The following is a 23,721-nucleotide window of genomic DNA, read 5'->3' on the forward strand; positions in this document are numbered from 1 at the left end:
ACGGCCCCCACTGGGCGTGCCCAATTCTGGGACTTGTGGTCCAGCTCCGCGCGCTTCCCGACCCAGCCGGCATTGAAGGGACTACAATTCCCGGGATGCATCGGGAAAGGGGGGTACATGGGCGGAGAGAGAGAGGGGGCGGCCCTAGTCTCTAGGGCGTCGCGGTTTCCAAGCGCCGTGATCTCGCCTAGTAACCCGCCGCCGCGGTTCCCGCAAGCGGCGCTGTGGCCCCGCCCCCGGAGCCCCGGCTGAAGGAAGAACCTGTCTCCCGCGGCGCCCCAGTGACGAAGCCTATCTTCGGGTGCGGGAGGCGGGGAACGGAGGGCAGCCAAAGGATTTCGCTCCTCAGTGCGAGATCCGGAACGTGCTGGCGGTGCCCGCTCCGAGCAGAGGTTAGAAGCAGAGAGAGCTGGGCTGCTCTGCGGACGAGGCTGGCTCGGGTGTGGGAGGAAGGAGTGCAGGACACCGACAGAGAGGCAGTGCGCGCGGGTCTGGCTGTCCCTGGGGGCTGGCATCCCTCGGACTTGGGGCTGCCGAAGACCGAGATGTGTGTGCGCACGTTGCGGAATGGGATGGGGGGGGCATCTCTGTCCCCGTACCCCCGCACCCCCCCCCCCGCCGGACTGGTGCTAACCCTTGAGCCCAGGGGTCCCCGTAGATAGATCAGACCCTCCTGAAGAGGAAGTACACGATTTTTTTTTTTTTTACCACTTGTTAATTAATTTCTTTAGTAGCATTAGTAAGAGCTAGGAGCATTAGTAGGTAGCAATTTCCTGCCTCCAATTGCACTAGTGTCTTGTTTCCTCCAATTCAGAAAAAAATCTACGATGCTTGCTGTTGGAGTTGCTGATTTGTGAGAAATGCTAAGTTCTTTATGTTTTCATTTTTATTTTATTTTTTTTCCGGCCAAGAGATGGTTCAAGGAAGCTATGAATTTTAAATTGGGAGCATCTAAAAAATGACCTTTGCATATTCGCCCTGACTTAATGGGGAAACAGAAAGTATTCTCTCAAATCATTATCAGCAACCGCCAGAAGCATTTAGGGCATATTTAATATCATTAAGGAGATGGATCTGGGGGGAACAAGGGAGGCCAGTTGACAAAAACAAACAAACAAAAAACTTGTTAGTTTGGGGATCATTTTCTTGGTCTGGTGACTTATACAAAAAATCTGTTTCTTTCTTCCTCTCTCTTGCATTCTGGGTATAGACTGTCAGTTTCGGATCCAACGATGGTGATGGCAAAGCTTACCCGGGTTCTCTGTCAAATCAAAGCTGTCACAGAATAAATCCCATTGCCTGCTGCGAAGCCCCCACGCACCGCAAACTTCAGTGAGCGAACTGGGTAATCGGTGTTTGGATATGCAGATGCCTGATCTAAAAGGCGGGGTGACCCCCCCAAGAACCTCTCCTGGGGGCCGAAGCCCGCAGGTGCAGTGAAGCGCGCGTGCGGGTGCTGGCGCTCGCGAAGACGCCTTGCCCGGGGAGAGGGAGCCCCGGCGCCCGGCGGGGTCTGGCGGCCGCGCACCGGCGTGTTGTCTCCGGCGGCAGCGGTGGCGGATGATGGTGGTGGCGGGCGCACTGGGCTGTGTCTGTGCGTCGCCGCGGAAATCAGCGCTCGGCGCTGCACACTGAGCCTTTGCAGGTCCTCCGCAGCCCGAGTCTTGGCGAGTACAGACCCGGCGCGCAGGGGCCGCGGACCCGCGCGCGGGGGGGCCGGGGGGCGAGTGGGGTCGGCTTATCATGGCGGATCGGACAGCTCCCAGCTGCCAGCTCCGGCTGGAGTGGGTGTACGGGTACCGGGGTCACCAGTGCCGTAACAACCTGTACTACACCGCCGGCAAGGAGGTGGTCTACTTTGTGGCTGGGGTCGGGGTGGTTTACAACACCCGAGAGCACAGCCAAAAATTCTTCTTGGGACACAACGACGACATTATCAGGTAAGGTGGTGGCCTGGGGTCGTGGGGAAGGGTTGGGTGTGGAGACTAGAAGGGTGAGGAAAGGATGACCAAACGCGCTTTTCTGGAGTCAGATCTGGAGCCCTCTGGAGTAAAGGATTCTCTCTGGAACTCCATGGAATTACAGAAGGGCTGCTGATTCTAAGGCTAGGGCAGAAAAAAGGTGGGGAGTGCAGGCAGGTGGGGAGGGAGTGATCTCTTTCCTCTTTATTCCACTGGAAGGCTTGTGAATCTCTAAGGAGTTGAGTGTCCTACTGCTTTTTGGGTGTTCGTTCCTGCTACAAGTGGAAGGATCCCAGGGAACCATGAAACACTTCTTCTTGCCCTAACTGGGTAAATGTAGGACCAATAATCTGAACAGTGGGTGTCACCTTTGGCAGGCTCCTCAGTAGGTTCCTCAACAAGCAAGATGATAAAAAAAAATCTAGAAGAAAATTTTGCTACAGGTAATTTGGAATCTTCATCCCAGATGCTTTGAAACTGGAAAATTTCTGCAATGGGTGGGGAGTTTTTTCTCTAATACTTCACTTGGCAGTGTTCTAATGCCAAAAAACATATTTATACACTAAATGAATGCTTCTCCAACATCACTGAGGTTATAAAAGGCTGGCAGCTGCTGGACCACAAAATCCTACCAGTCAGCCCCTGGAATGACCAACATCTGGCAGTGGGTGGCCAAGACTGGTTAGAAAAACACAACTGGATAAATAGCCATGTTAAGGGGCCTTCTCTGTTAAATTGTAGAGGTGCATATTTTGATTCTTGGCCCTGTCCTGTCATCTCTGGACCAGATACATTTTCCTTCAGCTCTGGTCAGCTGCTTGTGTGACCAGACAAGATGTGGTCCAGATGCTGTTCACAGGGAATCCCATTCATTCAGCCTTCGGCAGTTAAGAAAGATCTCCATATGGGAGCCTCACTCATGGGGCAAATGACTTGGTGAGGATAGACAACAACTGACAGAGACCATATTTGTGCCTTCCTAACTTGGTGTGTCCATTGAAGTAGAACAACTTCTATCATATTTCAGAATATTACCGCTTGTGTTCTAAGTTTGCCTTTCATAGTGAGATAAATGGTTGTGTGGTGTAATGTTAATGGTTTTGATTTCTCCTTTGGGAGAATGATTTAAAAGTCTTGCTCCCCTCTTCTAGTGTTTTGCTTATTCTGCAGTCCCCTCCCTTTTTTTCAAGTCCTACAGTTGAAAAATTGTTACAAACTGTAAAAACTTAATATTTAAAAATACAGTGAGATATGTATTTTTTAAAACCTTGACTTTTAGAAAATGAAGATTTTAAATATTAGGAGCTCTGCTATTCCCAAGATTAGGTGGAGCTGACATGTAAAACTTTCTTCCTATCATATATGAGAAAATTACTTTTTTCTTTGCTCCCTGATATAATGAGGGTTGTGAATGGGGCATCCCACTTGATTCTGTCCTGGAGATTTTGCTTTTCTAATTGCCAGGCTGATTATTTAAGTCACAGGTGCAAATGATTAAAAGTGACTTGGGAAAAGGTTAGATGTTTAAAAATTTAAACCTATTATGTTTTTGCTCTTTCATAATGCAGTGCTTTCCATTACACCATCTAAATAAGATGTAGTCCTTTGGGGGAACAGAGGGAGTGGCAATTAAACAGAAAATTCCCTGGGGTTAAATAATATTGTTGTGACAGTTCACTGAACTACTTTGATGGTTTAAACTCCTAATCTTAATTTTTTTTCCTCTAATAGGAAAAAGAAATGCACTGTTGAAACTGAAGGGGGGAAAGGGTGGAGTTGCAGTAAACCGCTGTGATGACAGGCAGCTGGACTAGTGGGATTGTGATGATATATGGCTTAGTTAAACACTCAGGCTGGAAGGAAAGGTGAATGAGCTATTTGTATAACTGGTTTGCAGGAAGCCTCAAGTGATGAAAAGAAAGAAAACACAATTTCGTTTCTGGTCTATTATGAAGGTAGTTTTATCTTTACACTGAATAGTGGCGTAGTGGTATACCTACCTTCAGAGACTGGAGTTTACTGCTAAATTTTTTGTGATATTTGGTTAGGTTTGAGTATGTACAGGTGAGCAGAGTTCTTTAATATCCATGTATGTCTTTGCACATAGGAATAAAACTAAGTCCAACAGATTAAACACAAACCATAGATCATTATGTAATTAAGGACTGTAAAATTAGACTGTTTATGCTGTTATTTTGCCTTATCTTACACATATTTCTTTTTCTGATAAATGCAGGATGCCGAGCACTTTTGTTTTTAGCTTTAGTGAGACTGCTGAGTGGCATTTCTTTCATTATTTTATTTCCATAAATATATTGAATATTTCAAATTAATATGGTAAATTATTGGCAATCTTTATGTATTAGTTGTGGATATAGACAGGAAAATTATGGTCTTTTATCTTTATGAATTTCAACTCGTGTTCTTGTTACAATACTGATTTTCCCTTTAACATATTGTAGTTAGCTAGTGAATGAGGAGGTCTATAGCTAAGGTTTCAGTGCAAAAATGTTTTGGATTTTTGGAAATATTATATGATCATTCAAGCTTCTAACTCTGGATTCTGTCAAATGAGATAATGTAAGTAATTGTTAGCTTTTGCCTTAGCTTGAAAGCTATATTCATAGTGCATATATTTCCTACTGCTTTATTTATTGTGCTGCTTTCCCCAGAATATTAACTAGAAAGCAGCCCAACAAATATTGATACTATACTCCATTTTATAAAACCATGTGATCTTTGAGATCACAATGAACTTTAATAATAATGTAGGATTTGGCAGAGCTCACTAGAGCTTAGCATATATGTCTTCCTGATTTGACAGACTATGTGTTTAAGTCAGGTTTTATAAAATGTTGATATGTGAAGCACAATGTAATTTATTGGATGTGGAGGCTTAGTTTTATTCTTTTGAATGATTACCCTTCAATACAGATAACAAGTTAGAGGATGATGCCTATTTTTGCCCTGATAGCATGGTGACAGGACAGGTAAATACTAGAAGCAGTGTTTGCTCTCAGACTAACAGCAGGACTCAAATCAGGCTTAAAGGCAAGGCTGGCAATGGAGACTGGGATATTTACTAACTTGGTTTCTACTTCAATTAGCCAATCATGACACAAATGGAATAAGTGAAAGAAAAGGTCATGGACACATTTTGCTCTCTGTCGCCTTCCTTCCATTTTCAGTGACTCCATTTAAGACGTTTATCTCCTTACTCTGCAATGGTATATTGTTTCTCACTAGTTCCCTGTCTCCATTTTCCTTTTTCTTATTTTTTCACTCTCTATTGTGAGGAAAGTTTTTCTGCAATACTCTTTCAGGGGAAGGAATTTGTATCGACTTTGACCTTGAACACACTCAGTGATGAACCCCCACTGTGCTGTTTACTGGAGTCATCTGAATGAGTGGTTTGGCCACTCAGGGCCTTGTTTGTGAAATGGGGATAATAATACCTAAACTGCAAATTTTAACTTTTGAAAGTAATATATGCAAATAGTTTAGATGGGGACCTGGGCCTGAGCTGATGTTCAATAACTTCTCTTAGTAGTGATATTAGTAGTATTCCATTAAAAGCACACACTTGCACCATAAACAAAAGAGACTGTAGTCCACCAGCTGAAGCTTAAACTCCTTAGCTTTCCATTCCTTCTGCCCTCACCCACTTTTCTTTCCTTATTTTCCTTTTTTTTTTTTTTTTTTAAAGCAAATTGTTCGTTTCCCACTTGCCATATAAAAAGATTACTCTGTTCTTTCCTGCCTCATACTGGAATGATTTATCTCCCCATCAACCCTTCTCCCCAACAAATGGCACAGTGGTGGGTTGTCAGATCTGATTTGAAAACCAGATCTGCCACCAGTTGGGCAACTTGGGGAAATTATTAAACCTCTGTGAACCTTAGCTATCATCAGTAAAACAGCTTCTCATCTACAAATTGGAGACTTAAAGGTATCTGCCTTGTAGCTTGTGGAGATTATATACAAGGTGCCCCACAGTGTTTGGCAAACAGTGAGTGCCGACTGCAGGGGGCCTGTTTGTTTCCACGCCCTGCATGGCCCCATCTGCTTCAGCTTCACCACTCCCACAAGACCTTATAACATCCTTAGATGAAGGCGTGCCTTGCACTCCTAAAGTTTTGCATCTTTTTTTTTTTTAAGATTTTATTTATTTATTTGACACATCACAAGTAGGCAGAGAGGCAGGCAGAGAGAGAGGAGGAAGCAGTCTCCCCACTGAGCAGAGAGCCGGATGCGGGGCTCGATCCCAGGACCCTGAGATCATGACCTGAGCTGAAAGCAGAGGCTTTACCCCACTGAGCCACCCAGGCACCCCAAGTTTTGCATCTTTTGTGACCATCGCTGCTCACTTAATATGTATCATTTAGTACCTTCATTCTGAATATTTTCATTTATAAATGTATATAAATTTTCATTTATAAATGTATATAAGCTTTTTGAGGATGAGAATAAATTTAATAACCAGAGCCAACATTTCTTGAGTGTAGACCCAACATTTCTTGAGTGTAGCACTTAATGTGCTACAGATTTATCTCCTCCGTCCTTTTAACAACCTCATGACATTGGTACTGTTATTAGGGTAAGTAAAGCTGGCATGGCAGGGGAGAGGTTACATGTGAAAGCACCAGGGTGAGGAGGAATTTGGTGTGCCCAGAATTCTGGTGTAGATACCCAGAGAAAAACCAAGGTCATTATATTTCTCATCCAGGTCATTAGTGCCTCAGGGGTCTTGGTACCATATGTACTAGATTTCCCTGGACAGTCACAAATATTCCATTCAATTATTGTTATAAACTTATTCTTATCATATTGTGGGTCTCTGTTTTTAATTCAGAATGTATGACCGTGTGTGTGTGTGTGTGTGTGTGTGTGTGTTTAAGATTTTATTTATTTATTTGACAGAGATCACAAGTCATCCCTGTATGACCATGTTTTTATTTAGAAAAAGTGGTTACTATATAATGGGTCATTGTTTGAAAACATGGTACTGGAATATACTCTCTTACAAAGAATGATATTGGCCCCACAACCAACAATCAGTCAGAATGTAGGTTATACTGTGGTAAGTGAAAAACTGTTCCATGGCCGCATTTCTAAGCAGAGCTGTCCTAAGGCCTCTTCTACCCACAAGGATTTGGATATGAACACTTTGGCAATATAGGTGACATTCTTGCCACCAAAAAAAGGAAGCTGCTGGGAAGGCTTTGCTGGCTTTGGCTTGCTGGCTTTGCTTCTGGGACTTTCTCTTCCTGAAACCACATAGAAATCCATCCTTAAGCCACCAAACTACACATTTTCAATAGTCAGACTTCTCTTGTAGTTTTAGCCCAAATCTGTCATATGTGGATTGGTCTTAAGTGTAATTAAAGAGTTTGAGAGCAGATATTTCTTCTCACATATCATTGTTCTTAGGCATCACCTGAGCATATGCTAAAATCTAGCTTCTAAGTCAGTAAGTCTGCTTTGAGGCCTCACAATGTGCATTTTTAACCAGCTCCCAAGTTATGCTAATGCTTTTGGTCACAGGCCACAGCAAGGTTTTAGGGACCTCACTAGTATGTTTCAGAGCTCAGTGGACCAGTGTTGTTTTTTTCAACCCAGATGAGATTGCTATAACTAAATAGACTTTTAATAATATATATGGTCTATACGTTTACTAAATTCTTAAATTAACAGATTTTTTTTTTTTTTTCACTAAGATGGTACCTAGCCCTGAGTTCTAAATGTTCCAGAAAGAACCAAGCAGGCACTGATTGGAACAAGTTAAGGAGATGGCTTGTCCCTGTGAGCAATGGAAGAGATGTCCATAGCCTTTGTGTAGACATGTGTTTTCTAGTATCTTGAGGGTATACCTAGGAGTGGACTTGCTGAATCATATGGTAACTCTGTGTTTAACTTTTTGAAGTCTGCCGAATTGTTTTCCAAAGCAATGTAAAATCCTACCACCAATGTCTGAGAGTGCCATCTCCTCTGCAGCCTTGCCAACAGTCATTGTGTTCTGTCTTTTTGATTATAGCCATCCTACTGGGTGTGAAATGGTATCTCATTGTGATTATGATTTGTATTTCCCTATTAATTAATAATATTGATCATCATTTCATAATTCATCGACAATTTGTATATGCTCTCTGGAGAAAATTTCTATTCAAATCCCCATTTTTAATTGTTTTTTTTTTTATTGTTGAGTTGTAGAAGTTCTTTATATATTCTGAATATAAGTCCTTATCTGTTATTTGAAAATATTTTTTCCTATTGTGTGAGTTAAGTTTTTCACTTTCTTAATGATATCCTTTGAAGCACAAAAGTTTTAAATTTTGATGATGTCCAATTTTTCTTTTTTTTCTCTTGTCCCTTATACTTTTAGTGTTAAATCTAAGAAACCATTGCCTAATTTAAGTCATGAAGATTTATGCCTACATTTTCTTCTAAAAGTTTTAGCTTTGACATTTAGGCAAATGACCCATTCTGAGTTAATTTTTATATATGGTGTGAGGTGAGGGGGGGGTCCAACTTCATTCTTTTGCATGTGGATATCTAGTTGTTCCAACACTTTCTATTGAAAGGACTATTCTTTCCTCTTGGATTTGTCTTGGATGTCTATAACCTTTAATTCCCCTAGCAGAGGGTCCATCCTTCTCATTGAGAAGATACTGAACATTTGGAGACCCAGAAACTGAAACAATCTTTACAAAGATTAACTTAGAAGTAATAGAAATCTGTGCTTTGGTTGCTATCCTGATTGAAAAGATAGTGTTAGAAACTATAAGGATGTTTAGATTTTTATATATTTAAAGAATAAAACCATATTTATACTTTGAGGAGCCAGTGCAGTATTTAGTAACTGCTGGTTTAGGGACCAGCAACAGTCTATACATTGGCTTTGTTTACTCCCAAAGATTCTTGCTCTTTAAAAATGAATTTTCAGCCTTTGGACTTGCTGCTGGAGACAGATCTCTTAAGGCAGCAGAAGGGAAAGCAGAGGGAGTAGTCAGAGATTGTGCCCCTTGACCTCTACCGCTTTATCAGTTCATTTCTTTCTCTCCCCAGTGGGAGGCATGTACCTGGCTGACCTCAACCCAGAAGTTGAAGTATTCCACAGTTGCCATTAGTTTTTTTTTTTTTTTTTTTTTTAATTTTATTTATTTATTTATTTATTTTACCACCCCTTTCCCCAACAGCATGAAGGAGGAGTGTGGTAGGCCAGCAATAACTCACTGAGATATAAGAATCTTTCTCTGGACTGGCACTACATAAATAGGTTGGTCAGAGAGTTATTCTAAAGCTATTGAGAATTATTTTAAGGCACAAGGATTCATGTTAAGTGTGCTGCTATTTAACAGGGTCATTAAAACATTTTTCTGTATTCATTGTGAGTTGATTTTATGCGTAAGAATAAAGCAGGATCCACAGATGACAGGATGCCTTCTAAATAAGAGATCAGGTGCAAGAAACTGAAACTTTTTCAAAGAAACACAATTAAGGAGAGGATCATAAGATGACAAGAGAATCTTTGGGAACTCAATTATAGGGAGTAGGCTGGCCTTTCAGGCATTGCACAGTTATCAGGCAGCTATTTCTTTCTCTTTCCCTAGTTCTTTCTCTTGTAAGAATCACAGATTCTTAAAGATTCATATCTCTGCCTCTCTCTGGATAATATATGCTTTGATTTTCTATGACTGCAGACTGGCTTCTTAAGTCAGTGATCCATTTTGCACATAGTCACCCTGCTCCAAAATTCATTTCAGCCCCTATGCATACATGACTATCCAGCTTGGTCCTGCAATACCAGTTGAATTGCTCACTCTTTTGCGTCTTAATTCCAGATTTCCAGAATCTAATTGGCTTAGCACCGGACAGGATGTCCACCCAGTCCAATCAGCTGTAGCCTACAGGGTGGGGCCATATTTCAGAGGGCTGCCTCTTCAAGAAGGTTTGTCTAAGATAACATTATACTCAATGGGGGAAAAAACTGAGAGCTTTTTCCCCTAAGGTCAGGAACAAGACAAGGATGTCCATTCTCACCACTTTTACTCAGCAGAGTGCTGTAAGTCCCAGCTATAGCAATCAGAAATACAACAAAAAGAAATAAAAGGCATTCTGATTGGTAAGGAAGAAGTAAAATTTTCAGTCTTTGCAGATAGCACAATACTATAGATAGAAAACCCTAAAGACTTTACTAAAGACCTACTAGAACTGATAAATGAATTCAGTAAAGTTGAAGGATACAAAATTAATATACAGAAATTGGTTGTGTTTCTATACACCAATAACAAAATACCAGAAAGAGAAATTAAAGAAAGTATTTATAATTATAGCAAAAATAATAAAATACCTAGGAATAAACTTACCAAAGAGGTGAAAGATCTATACTTTGAAAACCATAAAACATTGGTGAAAGAAATTGAAGATGACACAAAGAAATGGAAAGACAGTTCATGCTCATGGATTGGAAGAACAAATATTGTTAAAATGTCTATACTACCCAAAGCAATCTACAGATTTGATGCAATCTTTATCAGAACACCAACAGTATTTTACACAGAGCTTGAACAAATAATCCTAATATTTGTATGGAACTACAAAAGGCCCCAAATAGCCGAAGCAATCTTGAAAAAACAAAGCTGGAGGTACCACAATTCCAGATCTTCACATTATATTCCAAAGCTGTAGTAATCAAAGTGGTGTGGCACTGGCACAAAAATAGACACATAGATCAATGAAACAGAATAGCAAGCCTAGAAATAAACCCACACATATATGGTCAATTAATCTTTGATAAAGTGGTAAGAGTATGCAATGAAGAAAAGATAGTCTCTTCAACAAATGGTATTATGAGAACTAGACAGCAGCATGCAAAAGAATGAAACATCACACACAAAAGTAAACTCAAAGTGGATAAAGGACCTACACGTAAGACCTGAAACCATAGAAATCCTAGAAGAGAACACAGGCAGTGATTTAAATGATATTGGCCATAGCAACATTTTTCTAGATGTGTATCCTGAGGCAGGGGAAGCAAAAGCAAAAGCAAACTATTGGGATTACATCAAAATAAAAATCTTCTGCACAGCAAGGGAAACAACCAAGAAAACTAAAAGACAATCTACTGAATGGGAGAAAACAGTTGTAAATGGCATATCTGATAAAGGGTTAATATCCAAAAAATATAAAGAACTTATATAACTCCCAAACCCCAAATAATCCAGTTAAAAAATAGGCAGAAGACATGAATAGACATTTCTCCAAAGAAGACATACAGATGGCCAACAGACGCATGAAAAGACGCTGAACATCACTCATCATCAGGGAACTGCAAATCAAAACCACAATGAGATGTCACCTCACACCTGTCAACATCAGAAACATCAGAAACACCAGAGACAAGAAGTGTTGGTGAGGATGTGGAGAATAAGGAACCCTCATGTACTGTTGGTGCGAATGCGAACAAGTACAGCCACTGTGATAAATAGTATGGAGGTTCCTCAAAAAATTAAAAATGAAACTACCCTATGATTGATCTAGCAATTGCACTACTGGTATTTACTCAAAGAACGTGCAACACTAATTCAGAGGGATATATGTACTCCTATGTTTATTGCAACATCATTTACAATAGCCAAACTATAATAGCAGCCCAAGTGTCCATCGATAGATGAATGGATGAAGAAGAGGTGGTATAGATATGCAATGGAAATTATTCAGGCATAAGAAAGAATGAAATCTTGACATTTGTAATGACGTGGATGGATCTAGAAGGTATAACACTAAGTGAAATAAGCCAGTCAGAGAAAGGCAAATACCATATGATTTCACTCATATGTAAAATTGAAGAAATAAAACGGCAAGCAAAGGGGAAGAAAAAGAGAAATAAAAAACAAAAACAGACTCTTAACTGTAGAATCCAAACTGATGGTTACTAGAGGGGAGGTGGGTAGGGGGATGGGTAAAATAGGTGAGGGGGATTGGGAGTACACATCATGATGAGCACTGGGTGTTGTAAGGATGTGTTGAATCACGATATTGTACACCTGAAACTAATATGACACTGTGTATTAACTATACTGGAATTAAAATAAAAAAAAAAGAAAGATCGTCCGATAAGGGAGGCATGGGTGAAGAGAAGAAACAAATGGCAACTCTACCAGAGGAGGTAGATAAGAAGAGGAGGCAAACTATTTCTTGATAGAAAAACAAACAAACAAACAAACAAAAAACCAGGACAGTGGTGAGAAAAGGTAAGGAAAGGATATTAAGAGGGCTTAACTACAAAATATTGGTGATAAGACACACCATGGAATTTCCAGTTCTCATAAGAGGCCATGCCAGAGTCTCTCTTGGGAATGCTGGCCAATGGCTGGTGACCACAGCCTCTGAGAGTGAAACAGACATCACACATTTGCCCACTGGGGTGCCAGTGCTACTATTGAGAGTGTTCTCTCACTTCTTGGGTTTGATGGGAGAAGGGAGGGGAGTATATGGGAATGGGGCCTATGCTAACAGGCACCAGGGAGGTGGTCAGATGGCACTCACAGGTTTCCTGGGATTGACACAGCCTGCAAGGTGATCTTGGTGGCACAGCTCTTTACCAGTTGGTGAAGAAATATTTTCATATTCATTACAGCACAGATACTGGTGCACATCTTTTTTTTTTTTAATTTATTTTTTATTTTCAGCATAACAGTATTCATTTTTTCACCACACCCAGTACTCCATGCAATCTGTGTCCTCTATAATACCCACCACCTGGTACCCAACCTCCCACACCCCCATCACTTCAAACCCCTCAGATTGTTTTTTAGAGTCCATAGTCTCTCATGGTTCACCTCCCCTTCCAATTTTCCCCAACTCCCTTCTCCTCTCTAACTCTCCATGTCCTCCATGCTATTTGTTATGCTCCACAAATAAGTGAAACCGTATGATAATTGACTCTCTCTGCTTGACTTATTTCACTCAGCATAATCTCTTCCAGTCCCGTCCATGTTGCTACAAAAGTTGGGTATTCATCCTTTCTGATGGAGGCATAATACTCCATAGTGTATATGGACCACATCTTCCTTATCCATTCTTCCGTTGAAGGGCATCTTGGTTCTTTCCACAGTTTGGTGACTGTGGCCATTGCTGCTATAAACATTGGGGTACAGATGGCCCTTCTTTTCACTACTTCTGTATCTTTGGGGCAAATACCCAGGAGTGCAATTGCAGGGTCATAGGGAAGTTCTATTTTTAATTTCTTGAGGAATCTCCACACTGTTCTCCAAAGAGGCTGCACCAACTTGCATTCCCACCAACAGTGTAAGAGGGTTCCCCTTTCTCCACATCCCCTCCAACACATGTTGTTTCCTGTCTTGTTAATTTTGGCCATTCTAACTGGTGTAAGGTGATACCTCAATGTGGTTTTAATTTGAATCTCCCTGATGGCTAGTGATGATGAATATTCTTTTCATGTGTCCGATAGCCATTTGTATGTCTTCATTGGAGAAGTCTCTGTTCATATCTTCTGCCCATTTTTTGATATGATGGTCTGTTTTGTGTGTGTAGAGTTTGAGGAGTTCATTATAGATCCTGGATATCAACCTTTTTTTTTTTTTTAAGATTTTATTTATTTATTTGACAGAGAGAAATCACAAGTAGATGGAGAGGCAGGCAGAGAGAGAGAGGGGGAAGCAGGCTCTCTGCTGAGCAGAGAGCCCGATGCGGGACTCGATCCCAGGACTCTGAGATCATGACCTGAGCTGAAGGCAGCGGCTTAACCCACTGAGCCACCCAGGCGCCCTGGATATCAACCTTTTGTCTGTACTGTCATTTGATGCACATCTGTTGAACACCAGCCCTGGCTATGAGTGACATGCATGGACCCTTAGATGATTTTGTGAGGTTGACTATCTAACAGGCGTTGAAAATGACTCTTCCTAAAGCCAGACTTAGAAGCTACCTAAGGCTCCTGGTTGCCCAGGATAAGGTTCAAGCTCCTTTAGCAGAGTCTCCAAGGCTTCTTACAATCTGGTTTCTAGCTCCTCCTCCATCCCAATGTTCCTCGCTGTCCTTATAACATCCTCCAGCCACATCAAACTCCTCGCAGTTCCCCAAGCCCAGCTTCCTATTTTGTGTATCGTTGTCTTTGTATGTGCCATTTTGGCTGCCTGCAATGACCCTTCACTTCTGTACAATCTCATTCTGCCTTCAACCTCAGTGTAGTGTTACCTCCCCTCCACTGCCCCCCACCCCCAAGCCTTCTCTGACAACTCAAAAGCCTATTTTAGGCCCTTCTTGCTCTATATGTCCAGGCCACAGTGCAAGTACCTGCCTTCTGGAATCATTGCATTGTGTTGCATTTGTTGACTTACCCATCTCTCAACCTGGTCTGAGTTCTGAGTATGTTCCCTTGTATGGCACATGTTGCTTAGTAAGTCCTTAACATATTTTTATTTGTCATTAGTTCTTCATATCTCAAATTATTTGAGAGGTGTGAAAAGAAGATGATATTTCTATAGGACTCCTTCTATACATACTTCACAAAGAGAAAATCCTGAAAATATGTTGTCAGCTGTCATGTCAAGGCAGGATTCAGAATTTTGTTTTAAAAAAAAATTCGGATGGCAATAATGACCAATTACTGCATTGCTGTTAAATCAGACTCCGAATCCTATCTAGCTCTTTCCTTCTGTTTTCCTGGTCCACATGGAAAATCCAGCCATTGAAGACACAATGTTTTTCTTCTGAATAATGTGCATGGATCTTACAATGAATGAAACGCCTTTTTTTTTTTTTTAATTACTTAAGATTTTTTTACTGTGTTGGGGCACCTGGGTGGCTCATTTGTTAAGTGTCTGCCTTCAGCTCAGATGATGATCCCAGGGTCCTGGTATGGAGCCCCCTGAGCTCCCTGCTCAGCAGGATGCCTGCTTCTCCCTCTCCTGCTCCCCTTGCTTGTGTTCCCTCTCTCGCTGTCTCTCTGTCTATGGCAAACAAATAAATAAATAAAAATCTTAAAAAACAAAAACCCACCGCTTTCAAAAAAAGATTTTTTGACTGTGTTATGAGGAAAATTTTTATTTATATCTTTTTAGTTTTAGGAAACATGGCCATCTTTTAAGCAACTTTTGAAAATATGAGGTAACGTTTGTAAAAAGGATGTTTGCAGAGATTGTAAAGTAGCATCTGCTGGCTCTAAATGAAGCAAAGTCTTTCCTGGCCCGGAAGAGTTTCACACAAAGATATAGAAGTAGGCGTTCAAGGACAGGCCTCCTGGAGAAAGTGACTTTTGAAGGATGACAAGCAATTTGGCAGGCCAGATGGAAAAATCGGGGAAAGAGGGAACACCAAGGAGGGAACAGCTTGTGCAAAGGCTCAGGGGTTCAGGAGCCTGGTCCCCTGAAGAGAGAGTAAGTGGTTTAGCACTGTGGGAGTGAAGAAGGTACTATGGAAGATTAAGCTGAGTAAGTGGCCTGTGGCTGGATGGCAAAGGGATTTACAGCTCCTCCCACAAATTATGGGGACCAGTGGGAGGATTTAAACATTTAAAAAGGCTGATTTACATTTTAGGAAGATCATTAAAGTTAGAATATTTCTACTTTATTTATATTAACCTTTTCTTTGAGAATCCTCCCCATGCCTTTTTTCTTCAATGACAAACTTCTCAGAAGCAGGAGCATGGCATCGTATGGGGAACCAGTTCCTGGGGGAATCTAGTCAGATGCCTGACTGTGGGCATGGTGTTTAATATGGGCCTCATCTAAAAATGAGCCAGCTGACTATGTGATCTCTAAGACCCTTCTAAAATCCATTCTAATTAAAGTGTGGTGATTCTGAGTTGTCTTCTTTACTGCCTTTTTCTTATCTCTTGTTTACTCCTTAACATAAAAAATTGGTCTCTCCCTCTACCAGCCCCTGCAGTCTTTCTCTGAAAGGGCCCCAGTGACCTCTGCTGTCAAATGGGGTCCTGTCCAGCTTAATCTCTTCACAGCATTGGGTACAGTTGGTCACCCTTTATTCAATATCCTTCCTTTTCTGTCCTGGAGGTTGTAGCCCCCCTGGTTTTTCTCTCACCTACCTCACTGAACTTGATCTCTAAGTCCACCTTTTATATATAGGGCCCTCTTAACATTGCTCATCAGGTTTTCCTGCCCAAAATGCATGACTTAAGGCTGGTCATGAGGAAATAGACCAATGCAAAGTAAGGGAATTTCTTCAATGCAGTTGGTCTGTACTTTGCAGAAAAGAAAAATTAAGAAAAAAAAAATTGTCATTCTCATAAAAGAGAGATTGAAGAACGGTTCCAGATTAAAGGAGACTAAAGAGACTCAACTAAGTGCAGTATGAAATTCTGCATTGGGGTGGGGAGAATTGTTATAACTGATGATATTGGGACAGTTGGTGAAATTTGAATATGAGCCCACATATTAGTTTAATAACAGAATTCAATTGTAGCAATGTGGTTATGTAGGAGAAAGCACTTGTCTTAGGAGATATGTGCTAGACTATTGAGGAGTGAAGTCATGAAGGCTGCAAATTGCTCGCAGCCATTTCAGTAACAGCAGCAGCAAATATGACAAAAATAATGCATCTGTGTGTCTGTCTGAATGAGTGTATGTGTTTGTGTTCCTCATGGCATCTGTTCTCTCTTCTTATGCCATGCTCTTTCTGCAAGACCTCTTACCCATTGCCTCCTCCCTACTTGCATCCTTGCCCTCCCATTCTGTTCTCAACACAGCAGCCAGGTGATCTGGTTGCATCAGAGGTCAGGTCGTGTCAGTTCTCTGCTCAGAATCCTTGGAATAATAGCCAAATGGCCTGTAAGCCTCTATGGGAATTTGGCCTCCTATTACCTCTGTGATCTAACTTGTTTTCTCCCCATGCCTTGCCTCGCCCCAGCCACACTGACCTCCTATCTGCTGCTCAAAAACCCAGGTGCTTTTCTGCCCTAGGGCCTTTGCATTCAACTCTCCTTTCTGTCTGGCTCCTTCTTCCCTCCAGACATCCATGTGACTTTACTCACTTCCCTTAGGTCCCTGCAAAGATGTCATCTTCTCAATGAGGACTTCCCTGACTACCCTATTTAACATTCAGATCCTTCTCCAACACATTCTTTATTATCCATCCCTGTTTTATTTTTCTCCTTAGCTCTTATTTATTTTGTTCCTTGTTATCTCTCTTCACTAGAATTTAAGATGTATTTGGGCAGGACTGTTTTGGTCACTCTTTGGCCTGCAATGCCCAGAATGGTGCCTGGTATGTAGAAGATGCTTAATAAGTATTTTTTGAATGAATAAGTGATGACTGGTGTTTGTTCATTTCAAGATAACCCCCTTGGAATTTCTGCTTAGAATAGGACTTCTTTTTTAGACCCTCTTTGACTGACTGTGAAACGTATGGATCCCATCTCAGAATAATAGGTCTGTTTTGTTCTGTCCTTTTCTATAGATACTGAAAAGTTCACATTTGGATCAATCTTCATAAACCAATGTACTTATAACCTTCATCCACGTCAAGAACTAGAACATTACCAGCACCACAGAGACCCCGTCGTGCCCTCTTCCAACTGTAACCCCCACTGCAAAGTTAACCTCTATTCTGACTTCTGACAGTGTAGATTAATTTTGCCTAATGTACTTTAAAAGAGAACTGTACAGTATGCATTCTTTTGTGTCTGGCTTCTTTCAGTCAACATTCTTTATATGAGATTCATCTGTGTTTGTACATGATTATTCTCACTTCTGTATTTTTTGTTGTGTAGAAATAGAATTTTTAGGCATTCTACTGTAGATGGGCACTTGTGTGGTTTCTGGTTTCTTTTGGATACTATTACCATTCTAGTACAAGTAGACATATATATGCAATTCCATGTAGGAGTGGATTTTCTGGGGCACAGGCTGCACATAGGATCAGTTTTGCTAGGCCCTGCCAGCTAGTTCTCCAGAAAGCATATATCAATTTATACTCCCACTATTACAGAATAATGTCTGCTAATGCATAAAATAAAATACATAAATAGGATTGTAAAGAAAATTAACTATTTTTGAAATACAGTTATTTAATGTGATAAATTACATATGCTTTATTAACTGATACATTTGAAAGGTCTAGCAGTTTTAATTATTATGATTTCAAAGTAGTGATGACTGTACCTGGTGTTTGAGAGGTCTGCTACAGCTGTAATGTAATATGAAAATATCTGTGATGTTACTGGTCTCAAGGTGGTGGTACCACTGAAATTACTATAATTTGTTGCCAACACTCAGAATGATAGGAAATACTAAAGTTTGTTACAAGCTGGTAAAAGTAAAGATTTTTTAATAGTTTTTAGCCCAAGTAAGTACATAAATCTTCCTGAATTCTATTAAGGGGTACTTGGGCTCCAGGTTAAGAACTCCTAGGTTAGAGGAATAAAAGTGATTTAGAAGAAAGATTTCTTGAGAGTCTACTATGTGTCATTCACTGTGCTAGGTGCTGGGGACCCAACAGTGAATTATATGGATCTCCTCTTGAGGAATTTATGATCTTGAGAGCAATACTCATAAATAAAGGATCAGCTGGATTGGTGTGTTCAGTTCTGCAATAACTCAAAGTATGTAAGAGCCTTAAGGCATATACCTAACTCATTCATGAGAGGGAGGGGTGGTCAGAGAAGACTTTTTGGAGGAGGGAGCATCGTTATATTTAGGCTCTGGGCTGTTTACTTGGGTTGTAGGGTGGATAATGGATTATTGCAGAGTAGAGAGACTTGAAGTTATTCGGGAGTGAGATCATTATGGTGGTAATGCAAAAAAAGCAATGTATGTATTCTGAAGATTCTAGGTTTCTGGTGATTGGAGATAGACAATGGGAGAGAAATAACATGTACGGTACTGGTCAGATTTCTGTCATAGTCACCTGGTTGGATGGTAGTTATCATTTACTGAAACAGATTGAGGAGCACATTCAAGGTCAGGGGGGTAGTGAGTTCAACTTTCAACATAGATAGATTGAGGTGTCTGTAAGACATCCTAGAGGTGATTGTACCTATATATGGGTCCTTTGCTCAGTGAAGAGCTCTGGCAGTTGCAGAGGGCATGCAGGAGTTGATGAGGACTCAGAGACCACATGAAGGAAAGAGAAGAGGCCAAGGTTAGGATTTTGAAGATGACTGGGGCGCCTGGATAGCTCAATCTGTTAAGCGTTTGCCTTCAGCTCTGGTCATGATCTCAGGGTCCTGGGATCAAGCCTTACTTCAGGCTCCCTGCTCAGCAGGGAGTCTGCTTCTCCCTCTCCCCTGTTTGTGCTCTCTCTCAAATAAATAAATAAAATATTTTAAAAAAAGGATTTTGAGGATGATCAACTTTAAGGAGATTAACAGAGAAAGAGGTGCTTGTGACAGATGGGAACACTCCTCCAGAGTAGGAGGAAAACCAGGTAAGTAGAGTGCCCTGGTGGCCAAGAGCAGAGAGGATGTAAAGGAGACCTCCGCAGTCCCAACAGAGTACACCTGTATAAGTCTGGGAAAGGGCCCCACGGACTTGGCAATGAAAGATCACTGATGGATTGCTTTTACTATGCAAAACAGTAGGAATGGTTATTTTTCTCTGGGATGTACTTTCGTCCGTGTTTTAAACTTTCTGTTATAGCACTTAGAATTCAAGGGTCATTTGCTTTTAGCTTTACTTTTCTTCTTACATTTCTTTTATATATCTGGCTCATGCTCCAGTGAGTTTTATGCTGCCGTGAGAGTGAGCAGTCATCTCTGCTTAATGACTTCTACCTCGAGCATATTCTAGCTCTTTTTTTTTTTTTGACTATAAGAGATATTGTTACAGACATTGCTTCTTGGTAAAAAGCCTTGCGGGTCTATTATTCTGCATAGTAGGCATGAACACAATCACTTTGGTCAGGCTGTATTTATCTATGCGAGAGCCTGCCCTGCTGACAGTGAGTTCACGAGTCATCCTTCTTGCCTGGAGTAACATTCAGTTTTTAGTCCATATGATGAAATGCAATGGAAGAGACATAAACTGTAGAATGTTTTATAATTATTTTCTTCCCAGAATGTCACTTGGATTTTTATATAATCTATAGGAGGAAAGTGAGAGGATGTTCAATTAAATAAACATGTGTTCAGTGCTGACTGTATAAATGACAGTGTGTGGGCCATGGCAATGACAGTTATCTAAGAGGGAAACACTGAGTGCCTCTCACTCCCTCCCTGTTCCATCTCCATTATCCAGTCAGCCCCAGGTATGGTTGGTCATGTTCTCTGTGTCTTGCTGCTTTTGTCCCAGTTCACAACCGTGTTAACTGTTGTCTGAACAGTTCTAGTAGCCTCTGGACTGGTTTGCTGGCCCTGCTACCAGTCCCTTACTCAATCCTCTGTTTGAAAACCTGGCTAAAATTAAAAAAAAAAAAAATCAGATTTATGAGCACACTCTAAAAATTCTGGTCTGATTAGGAGCTGGCCAAGAAATTTTAAAGAATTTTCTCATAGAAATACAGAGATAGGTGTATATAAATACGTACACACGTGCGCACACACACACAATTTCCTTGCTCTGTCCATTGAGAGGACTGACACGCAATGACACATCAGCATTAGGAATACACTTAGCACCCAGAACTTGGTTTCTAAATACCATTCTCCTCAAAAAGATTAGAACTTCTCACAAAAAAGGCTGAGTCTAGGTCTGGGACAGGGAAGATGAGTTTATGAATATCTTTTTATGCCAGAAAGTACAGCAATGCTCAAAGAGTGGGGGAAATGTTAAAATGACATAAGAGCCAACTTAAAGGGACTTCCATTGGCCACATCTGGGAAAATTTGAGTACAAATCATAAATCAATGAATAAAAGGAAAATGTGTACATCTGTAGTGATATAAATAACTATGGGGAGAAAAGAAAGCTCCTTTCTTTCCTTCCTTCCTTCTTGGGTAGAACATCAGCTATTAAATATAGCTGGAATGATGGAGTTAGAAAATCAGTAGATGATATAACCAGCTATGAAGGTTTATTGAGGAACGTGGTATTTACATAGGACTTCACTACAAGATACTTACTAATCACTAAGGACAAACAGTAACTACAGTGGAAAAACCTGGCAGACAACATATTAATCAGATGATCAAAGTTAACATTCATAATAAGAACACAAACCAAGTTACAAAACAAATCAAAACAAACAAACAAACAAACAAACAAACAAAAAAACCTCAAAACAAGCTTCCTCAAGTGGTTCTGGGTTCCAGAATTCCTGCACAATACTAGCACTTGAAATTATCCTTTGAAAGCACAGATTGAAATGTCCCTGCCCTGCTTCAAAATTCCTGCTGGCTCTGTTGCTGGTGGACTGGGCTTTAAACACTGGGGCATGGCCCCACCTTACATTTTTGCCATCATCACCCAACCACAACTCCGTCCCCGGCCCTGCTCCACCATTACTGCCATGACACTCTACTCTTGGCAGTGACTCAGACAGTTTCCTGTTACTGCTCACGGCCCTGCTGCTTAGAATGCCTTTCCTGATCTGTCTGTGGGGCAGACTGATTCAAGAGGCAACTCCAGTACACAAGCTCTGTGAAGCCTTCTCTGATTTCTTGAGACTGAATCAATGCCTCTTTCCTCTGGAACCGCACAGCATTTTCTCCACACCTCTCTTCTCACACTATGCTATAATTTTCCATTTGTGTGTCTCCTTGCCTCACTTGCTCAACCGATTGGCTCCTCTGGGTCCTGGAGTCACTTTATAAAGTGGAAAGATCTAGGGCTTCAGAGCCGGTCAGACCTTGGTTTGCATCTGTTTGTGCTACTTATTGGTTGTCACCTAGCCAGCCTCAGATTCTTGCTCTAGTCCTACTGGTAGGTTACTATGAAAACTTAACTAGATAAAACATGTAAGGAACTTTGCAAAGTAAGTTGAAGAGAGATAGAGAAAAAAAAAAAAAAAGCTCACTGGACTCTAAGTAAGTTTCAGAACCCCCATACATATAAATATTTCACATATAAAAATTTCAAAGGTATAGTCCCATAGCAAGAAATGAACAGAACTGGTTTGGAACCCATTTTTATTGGGCTCCAAAGCCATGCTCTTTCTGTTACGTGGAGACCATAAACCAGGAAGGAGAGACAGAGAGAGCACAGTTACCTTACCTAAGAAGCCCAACGTGAAAAATGTTAAGCTAGAGTTGAAGTCTCCAAGTCACCCCTTAATGGGGGGGGGGCAGTGGTGGTGGTCAGAGCAGGTAGGCGGATTGAGACCCAGAGCAGACAAGCTGTCATGTGGATGGCTGCCAAAATGGATGAGGGTGAGACTCAGCTCACAGACACTGACTGAGTTCTTGCCAGGAGACACTTGTGGTGATTGCCTTTGTGACATCAAAGGACAGCAAGTGAGGTGAAAAGGACGAGGGCTCGAGACAGAACCTGGGAGACACCCTTACCTTTAAGTTAGGAGGAGAGGATGGTGGAGAGGGGGGCATTTGTGCACAAAAGGGTGTGCAAATGAGTGGACAGACAGGAAGATGGCAGGGAGTGCAGGGACTGGCAGGGCAGGGGCTGAGCAGATATCTGTCTCTGTGTGTATTGTGGAGGGGCTAGAGGTAGTATAGGGGTCCGCTTTGGAGCTCAGCGAAGAGACGGACCAGCACTGGGACTCCAAAGAGGTCAGGGCAAGAGCATTTTCATTCTAGTAGTGTGGGGGCAGAACCCAGATGGCTAGAGCAATGAGTAAGAAGGAACATGTGGAGGCACTAGGAAAGTGTAGCCTAATTAGGGCTACATTCCCACATACTTGGGCACATACTTCCTGGTACCTGGAAGATTATGAGAGTCATCTTACTCATAGGCACCTATTCTGGGAGATTAAACACCCCCAAAATGCCATCTGTTCCAGTAGGGAACGCTGAATGAAGGTGCGAGTGACCATCAACTCCGTCCTTCCTCCCAACTATCCTTAACCAAGAGGTACATCTGCCTCAGGGAGCAACAAATCAGACACTTAAAAATCCATTTATTGTTTTCTTTAGGACAGGCTTGTGATTTCACCTGGTTTTATAGAGATAGGTTATTTCATTTCAAGATTCATACAACATTCAGTTTAAATGCTTTAGAGAAAAGAAGAAAACAGGTTTGTTGTTGTTGCTTATCCTTACAGTCTGTCTACACTGCAAAGACTAAATCAAATTTTAGGCTCAAATTTCACATGATTCAGAGCTTATTTTTTTTCTGAGTTAGAGTAGCTTTTATTGTTAAGTGATCTTTTTTGTTTTGTTTTGTTATTTTACAGATGGAAAATGATTATCTGCTTATAGGTATGTTTAATTCCGTACGTGTCCTAGTTTCATCCAAACCTCAAAAGCTAATTCAGCAGCTGGCTTTTTCCTTCTGGGTGCCACAAAAAAGTGGAAATCATATTTCTAGCAATAAATCTATGGAAGTATTGAGCAGTAGCATGCCACAGTGATCTCGCTCAGGTGCCATATCAAGGAGGCTTTCACTCGGGAGACATTCCAGAAGTGGTTATAAGCTGTCAGTTACTGGAAGTCGGAGTTACTTTTCTCCTCCATTGTGCACATTTCAGAGAGACTGCCATATAGCATTGTATATTTTCCACAGCCTGTGCTCATTTGAAGTGAACGCAAGTCCTTGATCTTTTCCCTTAAGCATTTTTGGGAATTACAACTATAGGATTTTAAAAAATAATTTTATGAAATGTGTAAACATTTTGATAAATATGTATGAAGTATAAATAATAATTAATATTTTTAGAACTTCACCAAATG

At 41.2% G+C, this 23,721-nt stretch overlaps 1 protein-coding gene across 6 annotated transcripts in view; it reads left to right on the forward strand.

Annotated features, from left to right (window-relative positions):
- Window positions 1-191: 191 nt before the first annotated feature.
- Window positions 192-23,721, forward strand: part of EML6 (EMAP like 6) — a 284,967-nt gene continuing 261,437 nt past the window's right edge. For 3 of the 6 annotated variants that reach the window (XR_009357212.1, XM_059187676.1, XM_059187677.1), the window contains exons 1-2: window positions 196-392; window positions 1,211-1,940. Coding sequence is in view for 2 of the 6 variants with exons in the window: in XM_059187676.1 (XP_059043659.1) it covers window positions 1,744-1,940 (197 nt within the window). In the remaining 4 variants the exon portion in view is untranslated. Of the gene's footprint in view, window positions 393-1,210; window positions 1,941-23,721 lie in introns of all 6 variants that reach the window. The other 3 variants (XR_009357213.1, XR_009357214.1, XM_059187678.1) reach the window with 2 other exon arrangements.

This window comes from Mustela lutreola, chromosome 9, assembly GCF_030435805.1.
Source record: "Mustela lutreola isolate mMusLut2 chromosome 9, mMusLut2.pri, whole genome shotgun sequence".
NCBI lineage: Eukaryota > Metazoa > Chordata > Mammalia > Carnivora > Mustelidae > Mustela > Mustela lutreola.